This window comes from Protomyctophum parallelum, assembly GCF_964188405.1.
Source record: "Protomyctophum parallelum genome assembly, chromosome: 1".
In the NCBI taxonomy this organism is placed as follows: Eukaryota; Metazoa; Chordata; class Actinopteri; order Myctophiformes; family Myctophidae; genus Protomyctophum; species Protomyctophum parallelum.
In genome coordinates this window covers 20,343,626-20,358,867 of record NC_139697.1, presented here as the reverse complement: position 1 = coordinate 20,358,867, position 15,242 = coordinate 20,343,626, and the positions used below count along the sequence as shown (strand labels likewise).

At 46.5% G+C, this 15,242-nt stretch overlaps 1 protein-coding gene across 1 annotated transcript in view; it reads right to left on the bottom strand.

The window, feature by feature from the left end:
• rftn1a (raftlin, lipid raft linker 1a) overlaps nucleotides 1-15,242 on the bottom strand; it is a 47,247-nt gene that overhangs the window by 17,753 nt on the left and 14,252 nt on the right. Inside the window, exon 3 of the mRNA XM_083769639.1 lies at nucleotides 7,121-7,304. Coding sequence (XP_083625765.1) covers nucleotides 7,121-7,304 — 184 coding nt within the window. The remainder of the gene's footprint in view (nucleotides 1-7,120; nucleotides 7,305-15,242) is intronic.

Sequence of the window (15,242 nt, the reverse complement as noted above, 5' to 3'; positions counted from 1 at the left end):
AGTCCCCATATGTGGGGGACAAGGGGAGAGCAACGGACTTGAACTCATGCTTCCTTCATGCCTGAGTGTCCAAGTTGCTCCTTTTACACCTGACAGGGGGGAGTTTCCCTGGTTGGACGTAGCGCGTGGAGGAACACGTTATTCCAACCAGTTCCTTTCCCCTCCATCAGGCGCCCCGGCTGGCCAGGGGGAGGCAGTTTAGTGACCAGGATTTAATGACCAAGATGTTTTTTGTGAGGGAATCTACCCTAGGGGACACGGGGAGAACATGCAAACTCCACACAGAAATGCCCTTTCGCCAACCCTGCCTCGGGTATGGGCACTGATGACACGGAGGAGGAAACACGCCGCCAGCACCCACAGCGTCCCCAGCGGGAATCGAACCCAGGACCTTCTAGCTGTGAGGCGACAGCACTACCAACTGTGCCACCGTGCCCCCGTCTAGAGTTTTAATGGACAGGTATCAGTCAAAAGGGAGACATCGAAGAGGAAGGATGGATGGGGAAGGGTGAACATATGGAATGTCAGAACAGGTCAGCTCCATATATGGAGATCTAAGGGTTTGAGGTCAGATGTAGAGTTGCTGGCCAATATCGATGAGATCAGGGATCTCAATCCCTGATGATGTCACCGATGTGGCGATGTCACGTGATGTCATGTAATATTGTAATATGTAATATTAACATTATAACAACGAAACTAATTGACAGTTGAGTTTGTGAGTTTAATGTTGGGAGTAAAAAAACCCAACACCAACTGTGTTTTTTTTCTCATTGACTGATGTAGCAGATGTATCATCGCAGATACCAACTGGGATATCTCCCATCCAGATGGCTCACTGAACGAAGACACACGTCTAGAACGCGACATGTCCAGGACTCAAACCAATACAGCACTTCTGATTGCACTGCCACGGTCTGCACAATGTGGGTTCTGGGTTCAGGAAGACATTTTCCTTCACAAAGAGGTAATTATCGCTGAGAATGAGAATATAGCAGGGTCCGGGAGTCTTTTGTTCACATTGTAAGGCACAATGATGAAAAGGATATTCAGATATCGTTGCTGTCGGTCAGATACCCTCGTATCTCCATATTTCAAATTTCTATGTCTTCGCTGTCCGTCAGTCCTTGAGTCTGTGCGTGTGTGTGTGTGTGTGTGTGTGTGTGTGTGTGTTCTTCCGTCCAACCTCTGTGCCAAATAATTCACATCGGCCTGTTGTTGTACAGTAGTCAGTATAGTGCCATCATGAGGTCGATCTTTGGCTATATTCCATCCTGATTGGCAAAAATGGGCTATTCCAAAGTTTGCAAGAGAACCTGGTTTTGTACAAAATGCCTCAAATCACGAACGCAGCGTCGTTAAAAACTTTCACGCACATTTCCACCAGGCCAAGGAAGAAATGCCACTGTACATCTTTTTTTAAATGGGCTTCATGGTGGTGCTATAACAGGCTGATTCGCGACATTAAGTGTGTGTGAAACGTCACACTCCCTAGAGGATTAAGGTAGAAATGCTACTAATACATTTTTTAAATCTGCCTCATGATTCATGTTTTGGCCTACAACTCACACCGGTGTTGATTTCGTCGACTATGACTTTATTTTTTTAATGACGAAAACTTAATGGAGACTAAATGAAAACTCTTCAAGAGACTATATGGACTAAAACAAAAATTATGTGTCAAAATCAACACTGAAATCAATCAAATAAAAAAAGAACACAGGGTTCTTTTTTTCCTGGAAAGTAACTATTTTGGACATGCAAGGTTTACACCAGACGACAACGACATATGAGAGGGGGGGGTCTTTTTTGTTCACACTGTAAGACACAATGATAAAAAGGAATATTCAGATACTCAATGTCTCTTCGTATCTGGATTGAGGTCAGTAGGGGAGACCAGAATCATATTAAGCTCCAGGGGTGTCATTGACAATCTCAGATAAAAAAAAATTAAAAAAAATGTGGATCAACCAGGATTCTTTTTATTCTTCTTATTGTAAATCCTCATGTTTTAGGGGTTTCTGATTCAAATGGATGGCATTGATGCAAAGATAAAAGCAGGGGGGAGGGGGGGCTGAGAGGACAAAAGAAACGGGGGATGGCCGTGACTTAAGAGATGAAAGGATGGAGAGATGGTTTCTCTCTCTCTCTCTCTCTCTCCTCTCCCTCTCTCTCTCCCTCTCTCGCCCTCTCTATTCACCGGATCAGTTTCTCTCTGGCAGACACTGATGATGCAATCAGTGGTCTCCACGGTGACAGGTGCCAGGAAGCAGCAGCACGCCATGGCAGAAGGGGCATCAAAAGAACGGCAATGGCACCCACCTGTGTACTAGCGTGAGTGCGTGTGTGCGTGACCATGAGGTATTATGGTTCTACTAGGAGGAAGATGTTTTTCAGAAAAGTGTACACTAAGTGTTAAACATTGTTGTGTGTGACCACACGCATCAGTTCATTTAAGTATATCTGGTTTTCACCTTGGCACCACCCACCTGGACTGAAGCCTCAGGTCAAAACAAGCTTGATTTGCAGCTCATTTCTCTAAGTCTAAACGATATGATCCTTGCTTACAAAAAGTATGTTTTGGGTGGATTAACCCATTCTGACCTGAGATCAGATTCTAAAAATGTCTTCTACATCTTGACAGTTTTCTGAAAAAGCTATGTTTCTATGTCAGTCGTTCTTCGATTTTTCAAAAATAGCAGACCTACAAGCTCATAGCGCGCCACTCGGTGGCGCGCTATGAGCTTGTAGATCTGCTACAAGCATCATAATAATAATACAAATAATAATTTTTCAATAGCTAAATTATAACATAATGCTAACACCAAAAGGGGTTCTCGCCCCAAAATGGATTAAATGACAATCGCAGGACATTTTACATAGCAGAGTTTTACTTCCTGACTCGCAGTTTCCGGCCAAATCTGCTTTCAAACTAAAGGTGCTCATCATTTAAAATGAATGGACGGTGCTCTGAGCCCACCCACCAGATGGCGCTGTTGGCAGTAAATTAGTTAGGAAATAGCGGCCTGGTCCTCAAGAGAAATGGATGTTTTATGGTTTAAGATGATTTTTGGAGTCGGGCTCACAATTAGGAAAAGATTCAGGTTGGGGATTAGAGTGATGCATTTAGACTAGACTAGAGGTTACGGTTTAGATTAGGTTAGGGTTGATAGCCAATCAACAAGCACACACTACGGCCAGTTATTGGCTTTAGAAAAGGGTGAAAATTTCAAGAAAATTTCATAAAATAATTGCTGTTCTGAAGTGTGTGTGTGTGTGTGTGTGTGTGTGTGTGTGTGTGTGAGAGAGCGCGTGAATGAGAGTGAGAGGGTGTGATTGAGTATACAAATATCTTTCACACAAATGCAGTTGTGCGACTGCATGCATGTAGCCTTGTTATATCACATCTAGCTTCTCAACCCTCCTGCAGTTTTTTAGATGTGTTTTTCTGGACTCAAATGGTGGACAGACAGATGGAATGGCCAACCTATGTCATCATCCTTGAGCCATTCTTTTTTATCCCACGATTTTGTAACCCATTTTTCACCCTTGTGTCAATCATCTAATGTCATCCTGGGCTCTACACACCCTCCACCAACCTAGTCCCAATATATGGGGGACAAGGGGAGAGCAACGGACTTGAACTCATGCTTCCTTCATGCCTGAGTGTCCAAGTTGCTCCTTTACACCTGACAGGGGGGAGTTTCCCTGGTTGGACGTAGCGCGTGGAAGGAGCACGTTATTCCAACCAGTTCCTTTCCCCTCCATCAGGCGTCCCGGCTGGCCAGGGGGAGGCAGTTTAGTGACCAAGATTACTGCATGTTTTTTGTGAGGGTACCTACCCTAGGGGACACGGGGAGAACATGCAAACTCCACACAGAAAGGCCCTTTCGCCAACCCCGCCTTAGGGTATGGGCACTGACGACACGGAGGAGGAAAAACACTGCCAGCACCCACAGCGTCCCGAGCCAAATGGTCCTTGATCCAAATTCTATAAATCAGTGGTTCCAAAAGTGGGGTGCGGGGACCCCTAGGGGTCCTTGAGGGAGTTCCAGGGGGTCCCCAGCTCAATGATAGTTTGTAACCAAATGGACCCCTATGGGTCTGTAACTCTGAGAGTGTACACATGGAACCAAATGGACCCCAACAGGTCCATGTTGTTATTTATTTTTTCCCCATTTAGTTCCATTAACATTGCTTTTACAATATAAATTGGGGGTCCCAGAGATAGAAATTCCATTAAATGGGGGTCCGTATGCATGTCAAACTGGGGGGTCCTTGAAATTAAACGGTTTGAGAATCACTGCTAGAGCCGTAAAAACCTTCTCTCCTGGGGGTCCCTGGCTTACCTTTTCAAATGGGGGTCATTAGTGTCAATTTGGGGGGTCAAGTTTTGGGAACCACTGCTATAAATGATACTAATTACGTATTAGTGAAGTTTATTGGTAGGCGATGGTCAGGGCAGAGCCCAGCAGCACGACTCACTAGGCCGAAGCTGCCAAGACCTGCTGTGATGATCTTCCTCCAATTATAAACTTTGCCTTACAATGAGCCTTAATTCACCCTGTGTGGTTAGTATCATTTTTCCATGATTAAAAAAAACAAAACATTTTAAGCTCGAATTATACTTTGTCACACGACGGTGTTCGCACACTAAAGATTGACGGTTGGAATGACCTACAGCTTAAATGATCCTAAAGATCTGCAAAGCGACAAAAAGAAAATCAACCAGGTGCTCGATGGAGATGCAATAACAGTGTAAATGTAAAGAAGGGGCTGGTGCTTCCAGGATCAGTGGGACTGGAATACTAAAGCAAAGGCGGCGATCCGAGCACTTAACCCATTCTGACCTGAGATCAGATTCATACGAGGTTTCCGCTGGACACACACTGGTCTGATTAACCCATTCTGACCTGAGATCAGATTCTAGAAATGTCAGTCGCTCTTCGATTTTTCAAAAATAGCAGACCTACAAGCTCGTATCGCGCCACTCGGTGGCGCGATATGAGCTTGTAGATCTGCTATTTTTCAATAGCTAAAGCATAACATGATGCTGACACCAAAATGGGTGCCCGTTCAGAATGGGTTAAAAGATAAAAGAAATGAGGCGAGTAGGGTGGATAAAAATTAAGGTACTTTATTTAGAAAATTTAAAATAAGCCAACATGTTTCGACTCCAACTTCATCAGGGCAAGTATGCCTCTTACTACAGCTCGGATCGCCGCCTGTTCTTTAGTATCCTAAAGATCTGTTCTCCCATAACGTACGGATTGCAGTATGCTATTTTCAAATGGCCGAAATGTATATAGTAATAATAATTAAAAGCTACAAAGTCACTAGTAACTAAAGTTGTCAAATAAATCTAGTGGAGTAGAAGTACAATATTTGCCTCTGAAATGTAGTTGAAAAAGTACTGCAAATTTGGCTCAAGTAAAGTACAAATATGTCAAAATTGTACTTAACCCATTCAGGGCGGGAACCCCTTTTGGTGTTTTAATATGTTATACTTTAGCTATTGAAAAATAGCAGATCTACGTACAAGCTCATAGCACGGCACTGAGTGTCGCGCTACGAGCTTGTAGATCTGCTATTTCTGAAAAATCGATTTTTGAAAAATCAAATCAGATTCAACATGTTGTGAGCCAGTAGAAAAAAATATATATATACTGTATGCGTTTGGGTTAAAGTGACACACCTAATTTCTCGTTTGGGAACGTTTGGGATACTTCCATGCAACGAGGGACTGAGATACAACACTGTCATTCATTTGTGAAAATGAAATCCAGCCTATGGGGGCGTTGCATGCGTAGTTAACCCAGATTTGCCAGCATGAATCAAACTGTTCCAATTTATGGTGAACAAAAGATGTTATTTTTCCATTTAGTAAATGTCCAACAGTATCTTTAGAGTTGGGCTCTCCTGAGCCCAACCTTTCATTTCTTGGAAAGTGTCTTTTTCAGTATATTCCAGCAGTATATTCATTAAATATTCATCTCTTTCGAACCATTCTTGAGACATCCAAACTACAGGGCACCTCACATCTAAAACGCTGCTCTAACACTCCTATTATTATTATTATTACTTGTTATTATAGTTACTAGAGCGGTGCCCGTTGGAGCCTCTACAGCGGTGGCGGTGACCGTTGGGCCTACTGGCCTACTTGGAACGGTGCAAGTTGAAAATGCATGCCCCGTCCAGATATTATGTCTGAGTCTATGCAGACGTCAGAATGATGTTTTAACCCATTCTGACCTGAGATCAGATTCATACGAGGTTTCCACTGGACACACACTGGTCTGATTAACCCATTCTGACCTGAGATCAGATTAAAAAAATGTCAGTCGTTCTTCGATTTTTCGAAAAATAGCAGACCAAGCATAACATGATGCTAACACCAAAATGGGTTCCCGTTCAGAATGGGTTAACAGGCCAGCTCCATATACAGTATGGACCATGGGCAGGGGCCCGGTCCAGAGCCCGCCCGGGCAGAGAGGCCTTTTTGGGGCGGTTCTGGACAACCGTGGGTCCGACCGACTTCGACACCGGGCACTGCACTCCCTGTGGTGGTACTGTGGAACGCGTCACACGGCGTGTGTCAAATTTTGAAGTCGGTGGGGCTAACGGTTCTCTATAGTTACGTGGATTACAGTACTAACTGTACACACAAAGACTTGGTGCATTTATAGTTAGACTATAGACCTGTACGTGCCCGTCGGCCATCGGCGTTCTTGAGAACGATGCAACTGTCCGTGTCCGTGGAAATTAAATCAAATGGACGGATCCATTTGGTTTCATTTATCTCAAGAGTTAATCAGGAGCTTAATATACCAAAATGTAGCAACGTTTAGCTTGTTTGGCTAACGGCCGATGTAATCTACCTAAAACCGGACGAAATCCGCGCATGCACAGTCGATATTTCTATTGAGATTAAAATTATGAATAAAAAATATAAATAGAGCTGGCAGAAGTCACTGAAAAGCTGCTATTAGGCTGGCAGTCCAAGGGGTTAAGTTATGACCGTTTTGTTTTATAGACCCAAGCGCTATGCTCACTCGTGTGCGTGCGCACGTGTTTGTGCGTGTGTGCGTGTGCACGTGTACACGTGTGACTCGTGTCCTACCTGTGTATCTCGCGCACCAGGACGGCCCTGTGGAGCTGCCGCTGGACGCGGGCGTGGCGCGGTCCGCACGGGTGCACGAAGGGATGCACGGCCACCAGCACGAAGCCCTGCGCGTACAGCTCCTTCACCTGGACGGGCAGCTCGCGCACGGACGACAGGCACAGCACGGACGACACGGGCACCTCTGGAAGGGGAGCAGAGAGTCAAAGTCAAAGTCATACGATTTGTCACACACGTTACCGCAGTGAAATTTGTTCTCCGCATTTGACCCATCTCTTGGAGCAGTGAGCCGCAGCCAAGGAGCGGTGAACTGCAGCGTGCGCCGCGCTCGGGAATCATTTGATTAGTAGATTTGACCACCCAATCCAACCCTTTGATGCTGAGTGCAAAGCAGGGAGGCATTGGGGTCCCATTTTTACAGTCTTTGGTATGACCCGGGCCGGGGATCGAACCCCGACCTCCCAGTCTCAGGGCGGACACTCTAACCACAAGGCCACTGTCTGGTAATCGACTAGAGGACGGAAGGGGAGCGGAGAGAGGACGGAAGGAAGGCAGTGTTGATTTGGACAGCAAATTTAGATTTTAGTTGTAGTCATACAGAATGGGTCAAGAAAAAGCTGAAAAAGAAGTGGAAAGAGAGGGATGAAAAAGGTATTTGAGAACAGGCGACGGCCGGGGAGGCACAGAGAGACAGATCGCGGGATGGGGGGGGGGGGGGGGGGTGATGAGAGCGAAGTGTGAGAGAGACAAAGAAAAGGGGAGAGAAGGGACAAGGCGTGTTTCAGTCTGATAATTCTGAATGGAGCAGCAGCACATGGCATCTTCACGCTGAATCTGAAACTAATTACAGCACGACTATTAGTCTGCGTGAGCTCCCATACCGGCATTGTCTGGCTTTGCCGGAGATACCAAATAGACACACATGCACGCACACACACACACACACACACACACACACACACACACACACATACACAGTCACCGATGCCGACAAAAAATATGCACGAATCAACACATGCATGCATAAACGTTGTTCACACACACACACACACACACATTCCAAAACCTGTGGATTCAGACATGTACTGTCTTTCGTATTCACAAACAACCAGCGACCCACCCACCCACCCTCGCACACACACACAGCACACACACACAAAATGTATGAGAAACAATGCCGCCTGTCACCCTGTTTGTAGTGTGTGTGTGTGTGTGTGTGTGTGTGTGTGTGTGTGTGTGCGTGTGTGTGTGTGTGTGTGTGCGCGTGCGGGCGTGCGTGCAGCTACTGTGTATCAAAAGACAGAAACTCCAGTCACCCTGCAATGGAGATGGGTTAGAATAGCTTATTGTGTGAAAGCTTAAATGTACCCATACATATACATTATACACATGCCTCACTTCACTTGCTCTGTTCCTCTACTGTGTGGGAAGTCAGGTGTGGTAGAGAAGTACGGAGATAAGTACACAGAGAGAGAGGGGGGGGGGGGGGGGGGGGGACAAAGGAGTCCCTGAACCGGAGAGACTGGAAAGAGGGAAGTGGAGAGACATGAGGATGTAAGTGAGAGGGAGAGGGAGAGGAGAGGAGAGGAGAGGAGAGGAGAGGAGAGGAGAGGAGAGGAGAGGAGAGGAGAGGAGAGGAGAGGAGAGGAGAGGAGAGGAGAGGAGAGGAGAGGAGAGGAGAGGAGAGGAGAGGAGAGGAGAGGAGAGGAGAGGAGAGGAGAGGAGAGGAGAGGAGAGGAGAGGAGAGGAGAGGAGAGGAGAGGAGAGGAGAGGAGAGGAGAGGAGAATAATGACATACAGTGAGTGAGAGAGAAGAGTGGGAGATGGGAGGAAAGAAGAGCGGAAATGGAGGAGAGGAGAGTAGAGAGAGAGAGAGAGAGAATGGAGAGGGAGAGAGAGAGAATGGAGAGGGAGAGAGAGAGAGAGAGAGAGAGAGAGAGAGAGAGAGAGAGAGAGAGAGAGAGAGAGAGAAAATGGAGAGAGAGAGAGAGAGAATGGAGAGGGAGAGAATGGAGAGGGAGAGAGAGAGAGAGAGAGAGAGAGAGAGAGAGAGAGAGAGAGAGAGAGAGAGAATGGAGAGAAAGGGGGAGCAGAGGGAGAAGAGAGATAGAGATGAGGCTGTCGGTTTGGTGACTTGAATGCTTGTCATCCTTTTTCCATTAAATCTCATTTGCATGGGTCTGTAGAAGAGAAAATAACCTGAATAAATTAACTAGACACACACACACACACACACAAACACACACACCCATGGACTCGTTAAAATGTGCGCACACGTACACGCACAACGACAAAGATGTGTTAGCCAATCTAATTTTCAATCTGCTTCCCATAACATCATCTGGTGTGTTCACATACACATACACAACACACACAAGACAGACAGACACACACACGTGCACACACAATAACAGCAATGAAATGGCCTGTAACGACAGACACATGAAAAAACACACACACACACACACACACACACACACACACACACACACACACACACACACACAGGAAGAAAAATAAATTGACAGAATTGTACATCCTGGGGAACAGAAATTGACTATCACACCAGCATGCCTACTGTACATAACCGCCTCTCAACCACAAGAGCCGTCCATTCATTCTGCACTGTATACGCTATAGCACCAGTGTATGTCTGTCTGTCTGTGGGGACTGATGAAAAGCAGCCCCCCCGTGATAATAACAACAGTAACAGCTGGAGACGGCAGGGCGTTAACAATGGCGCTGTCACAGAAAATCGTCATTAGCCTTCATTAGCTTAGCGCGGCGGCTATAGTGCCAATCTACTACGGGGCAAAACGAAGAAGACCGGTTGACGGTTATAGGGAGAAGAAGACACAGAATGAAGGCATTATTAGGGCTAATTCAGCCAAGGCACACAGGAGTTATTAGGGGTCTAATTCACTGCCCGTAGGGGCCACGAGGAGGGGTGGGGGCGACTACTTCATTTATGAGTCTGCACAGCGGGACTTAAAGGGAAGCTGGCATTCCACTCTCGCATGGGAATATGGCTCAGGGCTGAGAAGAAGCTGCATGGGCAGAATTTTACAATGTCAGTTTACTGAGGGTGGAGATTGTTCACTGTGCGCGTGCGTGTTTGCGTGCGTGCGTAATGATATTTAGATAGCATGTTGTTTAGAGGGATGTGTAGGTTTGATGTTTACCTGGTATAGTTATTTTGAGGCACTACAACTAACCTCCCGTGAGTCCGACCGACGAGTAACACTATCCCAAACCCTATCCCTGTAGTCTTAACCGGCCACGCCTCAGTCTTAAACCCTAACCACACCAGAGGGTCGCCATGCAACTCCTTGCGACTACTTGCAACAATTATTCCCAATGGCAGTTGCAAGGGGTTGCATTGGTGTGGTTTGTTTTGTTGCAAGTAGTTGCAGCTGGTGTGGTTTGGGTCTTAACCGGCCACGTAGGTCGCTAACACTAACCTCAGTCTTAACCGGCTACGCCTCAGCCTTAACCGGCCAAGTAGGTCGCTAACCCTAACCTCAGTCTTAACCGGCCACGTAGGTCGCTAACCCTAACCTCAGTCTTAACCGGCCACGTAGGTCGCTAACCCTAACCTCAGTCTTAACCGGCCACGTAGGTCGCTAACCCTAACCTCAGTCTTAACCGGCCACATAGGTCGCTAACCCTAACCTCAGTCTTAACCGGCCACGTATGTCACTAACCCTAACCTCAGTCTTAACCGGCCACGTACGTCACTAACCCTAACCTCAGTCTTAACCGGCCACTTGTGTCAGACTAACAGGACGTTGGACTTCTACAATGTTCTTTGCACTTACTTACAGTATACAGTAGGTGAACACTTAACCCGTCTTCCTAATCCTATTTCACACTGGTATAGGTTACTGCTGGTAAATAGTGCACAAGAAGATAAAGTGTGTATGTGGGGATATGTAGGCCCTACAGTACACATGTATTAGTACAAGAGCACAACTCATGTTAGAGAAAGCAGGAATACCTACAGACCAGATAAAGTTAGTCAGAGAGAGTGCATACAGAGTGTGCACATCCCTGTGTGTGCGCACATGTGCGTGAGCATGTGTGCGTGCATGCGTGTGTGTCAGTGTTGCCTCACTGTGCCAGTTAGGCAGGAAGCAGTGAATAAAATGTTCAGCAGTTTATCACCGCTTTTCCATTTCCGTCCCAGCCAGAAGCTGGATCCACATGACGCCATGCTGTGTGGTGTGAGTGCATCCTAACTTGCTGTGTGTGCCGTGAGTCCATCCTAACTTGATGTGTGGTGGAGTGAGTGAGTGCACTTTAACTTTTGACCCCTAGATTTCTTAAGCATTTCATAAGAGTGAGAGTCACATATACTCTGTAACAACTTAAACCCTATCTTCTATCTTATCTATAAGTCCACCATGTCTAGTCTGTGCATCTGTAATCCACATAACTCGAGAACCAATTAATTAGTCTCATGTCGCGCAGCTGCGTCTACATTCTCCCGTGGATCCTGCTGGAAGCTGCCTATGCCATAGAAAGCATAGGTGGACCCCAGGCTAAGGTGTGTCAAATCCAAGAGACAATTTTCTTCAAAGCCTTCAACAAACAGGTTGCAGATGTACACGTGTACAGTAAATCTAAAATACACAGGCCAGGGATTATTAAGTGTGTGTGTGTGTGTGTGTGTGTGTGTGTGTGTGTGTGTGTGTGTGTGTTGCATTTACCAAACTGTCTTTTTAGAGGGAGAAATACAGAAGGAAAGCAATAAAAAAGAAAGGAGCAAAGAATAGAGCAGTGTTGATTTTGACAGCAAATTTCAAGTCTAATGAATAGTTTTCATTTGGTTTTAATCACATTTTAGTGTTAGTATAGTTTTGGTCGACTAAATCTACAATTTATTAGTCGACTAAAATGTATTTTGGCGGGCCTTGATGCCTTGATGGCGTCATAATGACTGAGTGACACTTGCTGCCGATCTACAAGCTTGTAGATCTGCTATTTTCAGCATGCAACCAAGTGCAAAATGACTTATACATGTCTCTTGTCCACTAGTCCCTTCCTAACATTCTAGTTTTTCTAAGTATATTTAGTCTTAGTTTTAGTCATCATAGCTTAGTTTTCATTTAGTTTCCATTTAGTTTTCGTCAGTGAAAAAAGGTAGTCGACGGACATTTTTCGTCATAGTATATTAGTGGACGGAATCAACACTGGAATAGAGAGGAGAGGGATGAGAGAAAAAGAGAGCGTTAAGCCGTGGTAGGTGATGCATGGGGGATTATTACTCACAGCCACAGCTGTGAGTAATAATCAGAAGCTTATATCCCAGTGTTTTGCTGGAGGTTTGCTTTTTATTTAAATGGGCCTGTTAGTGACGAGGAGAGTTTGTAGCCAAAAACAATATAAGATAATCAACTTCCCGGAGCCTCCCAGAGCTCCCCAACTGGGCTGGGTTGGGGAATTTTGGCCGCCGGCGATGACCGACCGTTTGCCGGTCAGGGCCTGGGCTGACCACAAAACACATCCCTGGCTTTTCACAGAGCGAGAAAAAGGGAGTTTAAGCATCTCAAGGCTTCACCGCTGCGAGGGCTGAGGGCTCATCATGGCAACAGCAAGGAGGGCCGTAACCGCTTTGGCAGGAATATGCCTCCCTCCTCCCTTTAGCCTAACCGTTGTTCGTGTACCTGGGCTGACACAAAGCTGAAATGTAAACAACAAATCCATTAAAACTGCCACTGCAGGATAAAAGAAGCTTGGTGGAGCTACAGTACAGTACTATCAGTTTGTCATTGTCAAACGTCTATAGAGGGGGGGGAAAAAACAAACTAAAATGATTAATCTGTTGACTTGTTGAGGAAGAGAGTCAGCGCAGGACAAATCGTCACAGACGGATGGATTTGTTCATTTCTCACTCTCATAAGCAAAACGTATGACACACCTACTGTATTCTGAATGAATCACCTCCTCTGAGTGAATACATCACAGCTGCTCTGATAGCATAAATGCATCATGTGGGGTTGGACCAATACGTCACATTTTGTCAGGTCAGTGTATTTCAGACATGCGCATGCACGCACGCACGCACGCATTATGTATTTATATATAGCAATGTGCATTACCTATTCATTTATTTTATCCCACTATCTTGTAATGCATTTTTCTCACCCTGTGTCAATTATCTAATGTAATCCTGGGCTCTACACTCCCTCCGCCAACCTGGGGAGAGCGACGGACTGACCTCATGCTTCCAAGCCGTTTCTTTTCACCTGACAGGGGGGACTTTCCCCGGTTGGACGTATAGCATGTGGAAGGAACACGTTATTCCGACCAGTTCCTTTCCCCTCCATCAGGCGCCCCGGCTGGCCAGGGGGAGGCAGTTTAGAGACCAGGATTACTGCATGTTTTTGAGGGTATCTACTACCTACCCTAGGGGACACAGGAAGAACATGCAAACTCCACACAGAAAGGCCCTTTCACCAACCCCCGCCTCGGGTATATGGGCACTGATGACGTGGAGGAGAGAACACGCCCTCCCAGCGCCCACAGCGTCCTCAGCGGGAATCGAACGCAGGACCTTCTATAGCTGTGAGGCGACAGCGCTATATACAGACTGCGCCACCGTGCCCCCAGCGTTGTGCATTACATTCACCCATTAACACAACGATGGAGGACAAATCCATGCAAGGCAAAAACCTGCTCATGAGGAGAAGATGTCTTGCTCAGTGTTCAGTGTCTTGCTCAAGGACACTTCGACAGTATTACAAGAGGGAGCCTCTTGTAATACAAGAGGGGGAGTATGCCAGACGTATGGGATATACTCTCTTTGATATTCTCACACACACACACACACACACACATACACGTGCGCGAGCATTAGAAACACAGTGCATATATATACTGTAGGTTTTAATGAGCTGAGAGCGACTGTCTCCGCAGGGCTCGGCACAGCTTGGCTTCTCGCTGTCAACTTCCTGACACCGGTCACACTGCGTCACATCACACCTACGCCTGAGCACTGATTTAACTACGAGCGTGTCAAAGTGTGGAGAGCCGTATACGGTCCATTTTGACACTGTCAAGAGTTAAATGAACCCTCAGGAAAACTTCTGCATATATCTCTCGCTTTCTCTCTCTATCACACACACACACACACACACACACACACACACAGGTCCCTCGCTCTTGCGCGCTTCATCTCACACCTCTTGACTCGATATCTCTCTCTCTCTCTCTCCGAGCGCTTCCCCACATCCGCTGTTGCAGAAGCGAGTTTCTCTCTCTCTTTAAACCAAACTATCACTCCCCCCATTTCTCTTTTCACCACATTTTGCCTTTGATTCTCAGTTCTTACACCTCCTCCTCCTCCTCCTCCTCCTCCTCCTCCTCTTCTGTCTGCTCTTCACTTCCCTTGATCCCCCCCCCCCCCACCCCAGTACCACTCCTCTCCCTCGGTGCTCATTATCAGTGCATCGATTTGACACAAATAGGGGGTTTAAAATGTCACAATGCCAGCCTCTCACCTGGCTGACGATGTTCACATGTCACTCCACACACACACACACACACACGCTAAGACAAAGCAGATTGCGGTTAAAGAGGAATAAGATGACACTATTTCAGAAGGTAATTCGGGGAACAGAACATCTTGGCTTTTATATATACAGTAGGTCACGGGGGGTGAAATGGAAATGGCCTCGGCGACGAGACGAGCGGCCCCACATTCCGATTTAGGAGCCTGCACAGAGGCCGAACGAACGCCTCGCTGACCGTTTTCTTTTGTCCTGGTCCTCCCTGCAATTACAGCTATAGGGTCAACGTGACCCTGTGGGGGGGGGGGGCTGGCCATGCTTAGCAAACGAGGTAATAAAAGGGTACGGCTGACTCTCTCTCCAAAACACGACAGTCCTGCTAAACCAGTGATTCTCAGCCCTTTTGCCATTTCAAGGACCCCCAGTTTGATATCCATGATTCAGGGCCATGGAACCCCATTTGACCCCCATTTGTCTGGGACACAAACCTATATACAGTATAAACTATGAAATCCTCAGTGATAGTTTAACAGACCTGTAACCCTTCAAGGACCCCCTATTGAGAACCACTGTGGGCCTTTTAGGGACGGAGGTCTTCAAGGTGTTTCCAG